The 10,350-nt window shown below is 34.6% G+C and overlaps 1 protein-coding gene across 9 annotated transcripts in view; it reads right to left on the reverse strand.

Annotated features, from left to right (window-relative positions):
- Window positions 1-624: 624 nt before the first annotated feature.
- The window catches only part of LOC105335564 (bromodomain-containing protein 3), an 18,851-nt gene continuing 9,125 nt past the window's right edge, over window positions 625-10,350 (reverse strand). For 6 of the 9 annotated variants that reach the window (XM_034445598.2, XM_034445597.2, XM_034445593.2 and 3 more), the window contains exons 16-24: window positions 5,828-5,901; window positions 5,246-5,516; window positions 4,757-4,852; window positions 4,398-4,688; window positions 4,069-4,190; window positions 3,618-3,755; window positions 3,086-3,177; window positions 1,811-1,955; window positions 625-1,510 (exon numbers count right to left, since the gene is read on the reverse strand). In XM_034445598.2, the coding sequence (XP_034301489.2) occupies window positions 1,445-1,510; window positions 1,811-1,955; window positions 3,086-3,177; window positions 3,618-3,755; window positions 4,069-4,190; window positions 4,398-4,688; window positions 4,757-4,852; window positions 5,246-5,516; window positions 5,828-5,901 (1,295 nt within the window). In that variant the 3' untranslated portion in view covers window positions 625-1,444. The remainder of the gene's footprint in view (window positions 1,511-1,810; window positions 1,956-3,085; window positions 3,178-3,617; window positions 3,756-4,068; window positions 4,191-4,397; window positions 4,689-4,756; window positions 4,853-5,245; window positions 5,517-5,827; window positions 5,902-10,350) is intronic. The other 3 variants (XM_034445596.2, XM_011439550.4, XM_011439519.4) reach the window with 3 other exon arrangements.

A 10,350-nucleotide genomic window follows, 5' to 3' on the forward strand; every position in this document is an offset into this window, starting at 1 on the left:
AATGAAACCGGTTAAACACATCTTCAATCAAATGTCTATCATCCATAAAAGTTTTTTGGCTTGATCATTAATAGTTTCCGAGATCTCGTGGGTACAAAATGTATTTAAAAAAAGCTACCTGAGATACTTGAGATATCTCACCGGAAGTAGAATTTTTTTGTTAATATAACATCGCATGCACAACCTAAGTATAGATTTATACTTATATATTTATTCTATGGAAAAGGAATTTAATGCGTAAAAGTTATTATTTTTGAGGTGCTTCCGGTGACGACCGGAAGTTACGACGAACAAAACAAAATAGTTTAAACACATCTACAACTATAGGTCTATCGTCCTACCAAGTTTGGATGCTCAAGTCTTTATCGATTCTGAGATCTCGAGGTGACAAGCTTTTTCAACGCGGGACAGGAAATGGACGACCGGAAATGATTTTTGACAAAATGAAAAAAACGCCTAGAGATATTGTTATTATCTTTCATTCCAGAAAATTTCACAAAAATCTGTCCAGCCATCTCTGAGAAATCTTGTGGACAAAAAAAAGGAAAAAAAAAAATAATAAAAAACATTACAATCACTATAAGGTCTTCCGTTGGAAACGGAAGACCTTAAAAAAGTTTCCTTACAAAATTGATATTGATGCTTTAAAATAAAAAGGAAAAAGAAGGATACATAGAAAGCTAATTATCTGGGTTTTTTTTTTTAATCACTGGAACATGTTCGGGCATTATTTTCATTACATTCAGTGATTTCCCACTTACATACCTATATATAAACACAAATCTCTGAACACAAAAAAACTTGCTAGTAAAACTATAGAATATAATACATAGCACCCTCTCACTTCAAAAGCACAACAGATATTAAGATGGTATAAGGAGCCTGTGTACATTGCACACACAACTCTTACTTTAAAAAAACTGGCGTTATGAAAAATTGCAATTCACTCAGTATTCAGTAATGAAGAAATTGCAGATGAAGTATTATGCTTACTGAAGAAAATATACATTGATTTGTGATGATATTGAATTGAAAGGTACAAAGTGAAATGCTTTGAAGATGAGAAATGAATACTTGCTGCAGATAAGCAATCCAATGTGTTGTTGAACAACAATGACCACATCAATAACTGATGTGAAATAAATAATCTAATCATATTACATTGAAGTACATCTCTATGAACCAGCACAGCATTGGAAACTTTGGGATATATATACAACCAATACTGGAGGCTCAGTTGTCTTATATTAATTTACTAAATTATAACATGCAAAAATATAAAATATCTGCATTTCAAGTCAACTACAACCACTATACATGCACAATGGCCTCTGATGTAAATGAATACATGACACAGTTTCTCATTGCACAACAGGATTCTGAGGATGATATATACAGTAGTATGTGTGTTTGGTGTTGTCCTTCTGTCTCCATACTTTGTTCTTCACATTGTCTCCTCAAAGGCAGCCATCATTTCACTTTGAGCATTCATATCAATTTTGTGTGCCATCTGAAATAATTAGATATCACAAGTTTTAGATCAGTTGTCAATAGCCGATCATTTCAACTAATTTACTTGAATACACTGCTTATGTTATATAATCTGTATTTAAAAATATCAAACTGCTGCATAAAAATGTTTAATGCTGACACTGCATGTAAACTAGTCTTTATGATAAATAATTTAGTTTCAATCAACTAGCAAATTACAACTTTATGGTAAATATTTTGAAAAACAGCTTCCATTGCTCTATATCAAAATATTTCTTAAACTTTTTGTTATTTCATCATTATAAGAGAGTGAACCTACCGCTTCCCGTTTTCGGCGTTCCTGCTCCTTTTTCCTTTCTCTCTCCTTTGCAGCAGCTAATTTCTCGGCTTCTATCTGCTGTCTTCTTTCTTGTTCTTGTTGAGATCTTCTAGCCATGTCTAAAGCTTCCTCCTCTTCTTTTTCTCTATAATGTGAAAATGAAAAGAAAACTTTAAAAATCAAATTTTATTTTTGTTTTTTTGATATGATAGCATTTAAAAATTGGTTAGTATTGTAGCAGATATTTGATCTTAATAAATATAGTTCTTTTAATTTCAGGGGTTTTTCTACTGTTTTTAAACTGGGCCCAGGGTCTGTTGAATTGGGAAAATTGATGCGTAAACTGTTCAAATACGAAAACGTACTAGTTTTATTTGAGGACCAACCTATGGCAGAATTTTCTACTTTATTACTTTTTCCCCACAGAAATTAGAGAGAAGTTTGGAAGACTTAATTTATTTAATGATGTAACAATGATATATACAGATTTTAAACTTCATTTTTAAATATCAAGTGTTACTGAAAAAAACAGAAGCAAACACACACTTACTTTCAAAGATTATAAGAAAATACGTTTTCCTCCAAATTTCTTAGTTTTCCAATTTGTAAAAGTTAATTAAATTCATGCATTTTTACCTTTTATAGATGAAATGTTTCTTAATTATGTAAGACAATTGACAAACATGCAATAAAATAATTCTTAGCAATATGGCAATGATATTTGCATTTGGGGGTATTAGTCCTACCCTTTGACCCAATTACAAACATTATACAGAGAAACTGTTGAATTTTGTAAATAACTGCAGATTTATGATTTTATGATAGTTTTAGCATTTTATTGGCACTATTATTAACTAATTATAATTTACCAATTTTAAAAATCATCACTATAAAAGCAAATAACATTGGTTGAAATTAATGCACAGGATGAGGAAATTCTGGCAAAGTTACGAAAGCGAAATGTGTCAATGAACTCGCCCCTAGTTGGTCTATTACTTATGCCTAGTAATAAACAAATATGAAGAAAAAAGCTGTTTAAGTTGCATTTTATATACCAGCATAATACATGTTATGATATTTAAAAATATTGACACTTTATTGGGAAAAATGGATCTGGATTTGGGAAAATATCGGCAATTTTGGGATTGGGAATGGGTCCAGTAGACAGACCCAAAACTAAGCAAGGAAAACCCCAAATTTCCTTATTTTTCCTTTTTAATTCCTGCTTTCTACAGTTAGTTCCATAAAATACTTCCACCAAGTCGTGCTGTATACCTCAATTTCTCCCTCTCCTCTCTCTGTCTTTCTCTTTCCATATTTTCTTTGTACATCTTTCTTTGTTCTTCTTGCATTTTAATTGCTTTTTCCTTAAAATAACAGAAAAAAAAATAAGCTTCCATTGCAAAAATTGAGGTTGAATACAAAAATAAATCTGGTGTGCATTTTAACTTCAAGATTGTATGGATGGCTACGTAGCAGCTACACTGTTGTATAGCAAGCTAGCCTAGCCACTACGTAGATATTCGTAATTTATAATGCTAAGCATTAAATTCAGGATGGCTACCTTATTTTCCACTTTGAAACAAACATTACCACTTTAAAACAAACTTGAAACTAATTTTATTTAGTGATATTTTGTTAATTCTATAAGTTATAATGAATTTTTACACATACATTTTTGCTTAAAATTAACAAATTATGTAAGGATAATAAGTCTTTAGTTGAGTATTTCATTATCTCAAACTAAAGGCTAGGCAAGCTGCTACAATTTTGAATAAGCACTGGTGTCTACTAAACCTTCACTTACCCTTTCCTCTTTTTCTTTTGCCTGCTTTCGGTAAAGCTCAAATGTCTGCATAGCATTGGTCTTCTTTACAGAGCTAGATGATCCTCCAGCAGCAAGACTATTCCATGAGGCAGCATTTTTCATCCTTAAACCGTCCTGCTGTAAAAAAAAAAAAAAAAAAAAAAAAACCAAATAAGTTTAACATATGAAGTACACTTGTCGGTTTCTCCCCGTTCATAAACTTCAATGTTTACTTTTCCAGTGTATTTGTGATAAAACTACAAATCGATTTTGTAATGGATAGTTCAATCCATTTCATCAACGACTTCTCTCCCGTTTGAGTTCTGGGAACAAAGTATGAATAATCAGATAGCAAAGAATATGCACTTCTTTAATATGCACCTTTACACATTGATAGAAGAAGACTGGTTCTAAATACATTTTCTGGCACATCGATGTGTGAGCAATTTACCTTCTTTACTTGCTGAGCCAAGCTTTTGCTAAGTTCTGGTTTTCTGCCCACATCATTCATGTTATGCTGACCCATCTGACTTGGTCCTCCAACGCCAAACGATACACCCACACCTGTGGCAGCTGTGCAACAAACAAAAATTACAATAAAATCTTTACCTATGAATATCTTATTCTCCTCATGAGATCCAAAAAATAAAATTAAGTCTTTTAAAGCTCTTCATTAAAATGTTAAATGTTTTTGTGATTTATGTTAAAAAACCAAACAGGTGCATTATTTGGAAAAAGCAAGGAGTTGATTGGTGTGTTATGGTGAGGTGCATCACTCACAGACAGTAGCCCCTGGGGGTGCTGGTGGCACAGATTTTGATGGACTTGATTTGGGACTATTGCTTGAATCATCATCACTGATGAAGAACTTGGGTGCTCCTAGGTCTTTTGATCGATCCATGACGGGATTGGTTGGCAAGGACATTCCCATTGGTGGTGATATTGGTCTGGCGTCTGGATAATATTTCTGCTCTGGAGGTGAGTTATTAGATATTGGTGGGGACACTGCCATAACTGCAGGCTTGTTGCCCATAACAGGGGGATTAACAGCTGGAACTGAAACATACAAATCTGCTGAAAATTTTTACAATAAAAATCCTTATTGTTCTTATTTACGCATAATGAAGACATATACTTACTGGTAGATTTTACAACTGGTTTTGCTGTTGCCATGGCAACAGGTCGACTAGGTTGTTGTGGAAGCGAATGAGTCATTGGCCTCACAGCAGACACTTCTAAAACAATAAGATCATTTCAGACATGCATACTTCTAAAACAATTATTTCATATCAGTCTCGAGCACTGCTAAGACAATAAGTTCTTATCAGACAGAGAAACTTCTAAAAATAAAATTAAGACTTGGACACTTCTAACACAATAATATCATATCAGAATTGACACTTTCAAGACAATAGGATCATATCAGGCCTCATCATCACCAACTTTCCTTCAATACTCGGTCATAAGTCTAAGTATTAACCTCAAACAATGCATTTTTTTAAAGAATTTGAAATTGCAATTAGGACACATTTGAACTAGCTAAAAGTTTGGTGATGGCAGGGTCAGATGTCTTTCTTATCACAAAGTACAGGTACTTGTATTGTCCTAATTCCATCAGTGGTACTTACCCATAGCTGCTGCGTTGGGATGAATGACGGGTGTTGGTAGATTGTTGATACTGGGTAGGGGTGTCCCCGTCGTCTGTGTGCTGTGCAGGAGTGGGGGTGGTTGTGAGGTGAGGGGTGCAGAGGGCATCATTGGCTGACTGGAGTAATGTGAGGCATTGTGAACCAAAGGTGGAGGGGCTTGCAACTGTGGCTGGGGTGACACCATCACTGTATTGCTACCTCCAATATGAATTCTCATGGGTGGGGACATGGCAGGACTCCCTGGAGCTCCCTGTAAATTGTTAATATCATTTGAAGTATTTTATAGTGGTACTTGTAACGAAAAGTTTTTGACAGACAAAGCACTATCTCAGTGAAAGTTCAAGATAGTTAGGGCCAAGGGAAGAAAATCAAGTGATATTATGAACAAACTTATCATTAAAGGATTCCCACAAAAACATGTAATGTCCAAAAACAGCACATTCCATTGTCTTTTTATATACAAAAAAAAATCTGCTCTTTTTCAGTTTACTTTTTGTATAAGCAAACAAACATTTTGCAACTTCATGCATGAATAATCTGTATTGTTTCATTATCTTATACCTTCATTCCATGTCCCTTTTCAGGAGTTTTGAATTTTTGGTTTTTCTTTCCTTTGGTCTTTTTCTCTGGTGAGCCTGAAATTATAATACAGGTATTTGAATATTGATATGGTGCTAGAAATATGCCAGTCTTCTGGGGATTTATTCCATTTGCAGGTGAAATGCAACAACAGTTGTAGAAAATATATGACCCAGTCTCCATATTCCTAGTCTTTTGACCTTTTGTCCCCCTTAACAGAGTTGATGTTTCATTTGAAGAACAGCTTTTTTTGTGGCAAGCCATACTGAAATAATGGAGTCACTTCGAAAACACAATTTTAAAACATGTTTTACCTAACAGGTACAAGCCATGCAAGAGACTACTGGCCATATTACGATCAAGTTTCATGATGTCAAAATATTGTCCAAAATCATTACTGAATAAAGCTGTCATAAACTCCTCAATTTGCATCATATCCCTTTCAACTTCAACTACCGCCATAAAATTTCTCAGTTTCTGTTGTTACACTAATTGCTACACACTTGTTATAGAAGAACAAAAGCACTATCCATGCTCCGATGCATTCAGCTTTTTCATTCACCCAATCACATAACACAAGAAGCAGAGGTTTATAGAAACATATTTGAGGTAAAAAATATTAAATCAAACACAACAGACCAAAATCTAAGCTTCCACATTTCAAAAATCCTCGTTACAGAATACTCTCATGTTGTACTGTTGTGCAAAATAAATTATGCAGTTAATTGTTTGAGACTTGACTATCAGAAAACAGGATGCTCACTCGGAGAAACCAATTGTTGCTTACTAGAATCATTATCATCTATTAACAATTTTGGATAGAGTGCTAGGGTCTACAATATGGAGAAAACATCTTGCACTTAGTAGGACCTGCATGTGTTTGAGATGCACACAAAGTATGGCAACCATATATGTACAAGTTAAACACATAATTTTGTCAATTCCTGTCAATTTCCTTTTTCTATTGAGTGTGGATTCTTTTGTTCAAAGTGAATGTATTTAAAGTCCATTCAATATGTAATTCTCAATCCAAAGAACCAATTTTTACTTTATATGGCAACCAAATACTTTAATATATGAATGAATTTCTGTCAGCTTTCAACACTTCAATTTTAGATATTTGTGTTATCATTGAAAGCACCACAAGTATAAACTGAATTGGCAGTAACCAAATAATTAATGTATAATGCTGTAACCATGTCTTGTTACAAATCTAGGAATTGAGACCCCCACAAATTCCATTATCCCTCCAAAGAGTCCACACACAATTCCAATATTCGCCGAGAGATGATTTTTTTTTGTATCCAAAGACTCAGCAGATGATCAGTTGTAATGACAGCCTTTCCATTATCATAATCAGAGGTGGAAAAAGAATACCAATACATGTATCTCTTATTGACAAATACCATCTATACCGTTAACTGGTTGGAAATTTAATAAGTCTTTAATTTTTCTAGTCCACCGTGCAAAAACTGCACATCAATCTTGTTTCTAAGGTGCCTGCAGCATCCAGGTATTTAGCAAACCTCAATTTTTCTGATCATGAAACCATAATAATTTTATATATACAGCTGGTATGCCTCTTAATGGATGATTTGCAAGTGTATTTGTATTAATGAAAAGGAAAATCATATTAAATTGAAACAAGAGGCCCATGGGCCACATCGCTCACCTGAGGAGCAATAGGTATGATAAAGTCAGCTTAATGGAGTCATAATACAAACAATCTGGACAATGTACAATAATATATGTAGATCCTGTATAAATAAAATCCATTTTTCCCCCTTGGAACTCGGATAGCCCTGATTGCTGCCAATATTTACAAGAGCAGACTTTAATCACCGCTCCTGCACATATATAGGGACTCAATGTTACGCAGGGAGGGATGACTGCACACCTACGCTACTCAACAGGTTCCAACGTTAACGCAAGCAGGGATGACCGCACACTTGCGCCAACAGCTCAACCTAACGCAAGCAGGGAGTGCCACACACTTGTGCTAGAAAGGCCTGAACACCAGCAGGGATGACCATACAAAGCACCACCGCCGCAACCACCACCAATACAAGCAGGTATGACTGCACACTTGTATTAATGCGATACAGGGCAGGAATGACCGCACACTCTGTATCGAAGATTAGATAGAGCAGGGATGTCCACACACTCAATCTATTAGTACCTGTTCAAATTTAACCCCAAACAGTCGCTCATCATAATGCTATAGACACTGTCCCTATATATGTGCCGGCCTAAAATAATTCATAAATAATCATCACAATAATTGGTTAACAGTGGATGCATTAATTAAAATAATCAAGAATCAATAAATCAAGGGCAATAACTCACTACAGTAATACAAAAAGATTCTAATGAAAAAATAGCTGCCTGCTTCAATTTTATAGTCATATCAAATGTTGAGTATGATCCTTTACAATTGTTTATATATGGGATATTTAGCTTCATCAAACTCTGAACCTTCTTGTGAGACCGAAGAATTGTCCTGGAGCCAAAGTCTTAACAATTATAAAGAATCATCTTGCTGATTAGTTTCTGAGAAGAAGATTTTACCCCCCCCCCCCCCCCCCCATGTGGCCTCACCCTACCCCAGGGATCATGATTTTCACAACTTTGAATCTACACTACCTGAGGATACTTCCACATAAGTTTCAGCTTTCCTGGCTGATTAGTTTCTGAGAAGAAGATTTTTAAATATTTACTCTATATATTCCTATGTAAAACTTCGACCCCCCATTGTGCCCCACCCTACCCCCAGGGATCATGATTTTCACAAATTTGAATCTACACTGCCTGAGGATGCTTCCACACAAGTTTCAGCTTTCCTGGCTGATTAGTTTCCGAGAAGAAGATTTTTAAAGATTTACTCTATATATTCCTATGTAAAACTTCAACCCCCCATTGTGGCCCCACCCTACCCCCGGGGGGTCATGAATTTCACAACTTTGAATCTACACTACCTGAGGATGCTTCCACACAAGTTTCAGCTTTCCTGGCTCTCTGGTTCTTGAGAAGATTTTTTAAAATTTCTCGAAATTTTTCATTAATTTCTAATTATCTCCCCTTGAAAACGGGTGTGGTCCTTAATTTTCACAACTTTGAATCCCCTTTGCCTAAGGATGATTTGTGCCAAGTTTGGTTGAAATTGAAGTTCTTGAGAAGATGTTGAAAATGTGAAAAGTTTACGGACGGACAGACGGACGACAGACAAAATGTGATCAGAATAGCTCACTTGAGCTTTCAGCTCAGGTGAGCTAAAAACTAATGCGACTAACAACAGTGTCTGTAACAACTGATTTGTCATAAGTTTCGGAAACCTTGTATCGAGGTCTGTGCATAATGTCAGTTGGTATTCAGAACATTGATAACTTCCATCAATACGCAATGAATCAAGTGTACAGTTGTATATAGAATACATGATAGTGTTATCGAGAGATGTTTATATTGGATGTGCTCATACTCAGGCTGAATTTAACAAAATAATTTTTAAAAAAATCCAGCCGATTAGAAACATGTAATTTATACTATTCTTACCATGCTTCAATTAAGTGAAAAAATAGTTACCGGTACTACATCGCGGAATTGATCTAGCGACCACAAAATAAAAAATCCTCCGCATTACCTCTAGACCATGCATATAACACTTTCAATTGATGTCTTTTAAATATATATAGCTGTATGCCCAATGTATTAGAAAGTCACCAATTGAATTATTTTTCTAATTTTCAGTACAAATACCATGTTAAACCAAAATTAATTCAATGTGATCGTGTACAACAATATCTGTAAAACATAAATCTAATAAGATTTCTATGGTTTAAAGTGGTTCAATTAGTCGAATATACCATTTTTTATCACGTACAAACTATTTTCCTATAAATTCCCGACAATATCGGAGTATTTTGATGAGATTTGTAAGATAATAAAGACTCTTAGCGCATGGCGATTGTGCAATTTGTATTCCTTTGAATATATTTTAACTAAATATTGTATAATATTGAAAATGTCTGATGTTTGCAAAAGTGCTCTATTTTTGGCAAAATTGTATATTAAGTGTGCTATACCTCTTTGTAAACTCTTGTGACTGAAAACATTTGCAGTTGCAATGCTATTAAAATATGATTCGATAGTTCTTCCATAGTCACAAGTTTCAAGGGTAACTTGATAAATGTTCACTACGTATGATTGAAATTTTGACTTGGGTTTTTAAAATGCTGCATGATCCTGAGGCCGATCAGTTGAAGTTCAATTTTGTATTTGTGCTATAATATAGAAATTTGTATTTGTAATCCAAGTACACTATACCTCCCATTTGAACTATATGTATCTAGCACTGTTCACATGCACCCATATACAGGTTGCTCTTTATCAAATTTTGAATCTGGGTTTATTTTGTGGCTAGTTAGGCTTATCAAAAGAAAATAAGCACGATCAAAATGCAAATCTGTACCTAGTTAGACTAGATGCAGATTTTTAAAATTATTCCAGGG

The sequence above is a fragment of the Magallana gigas genome, chromosome 2 (assembly GCF_963853765.1).
Source record: "Magallana gigas chromosome 2, xbMagGiga1.1, whole genome shotgun sequence".
In the NCBI taxonomy this organism is placed as follows: Eukaryota; Metazoa; Mollusca; class Bivalvia; order Ostreida; family Ostreidae; genus Magallana; species Magallana gigas.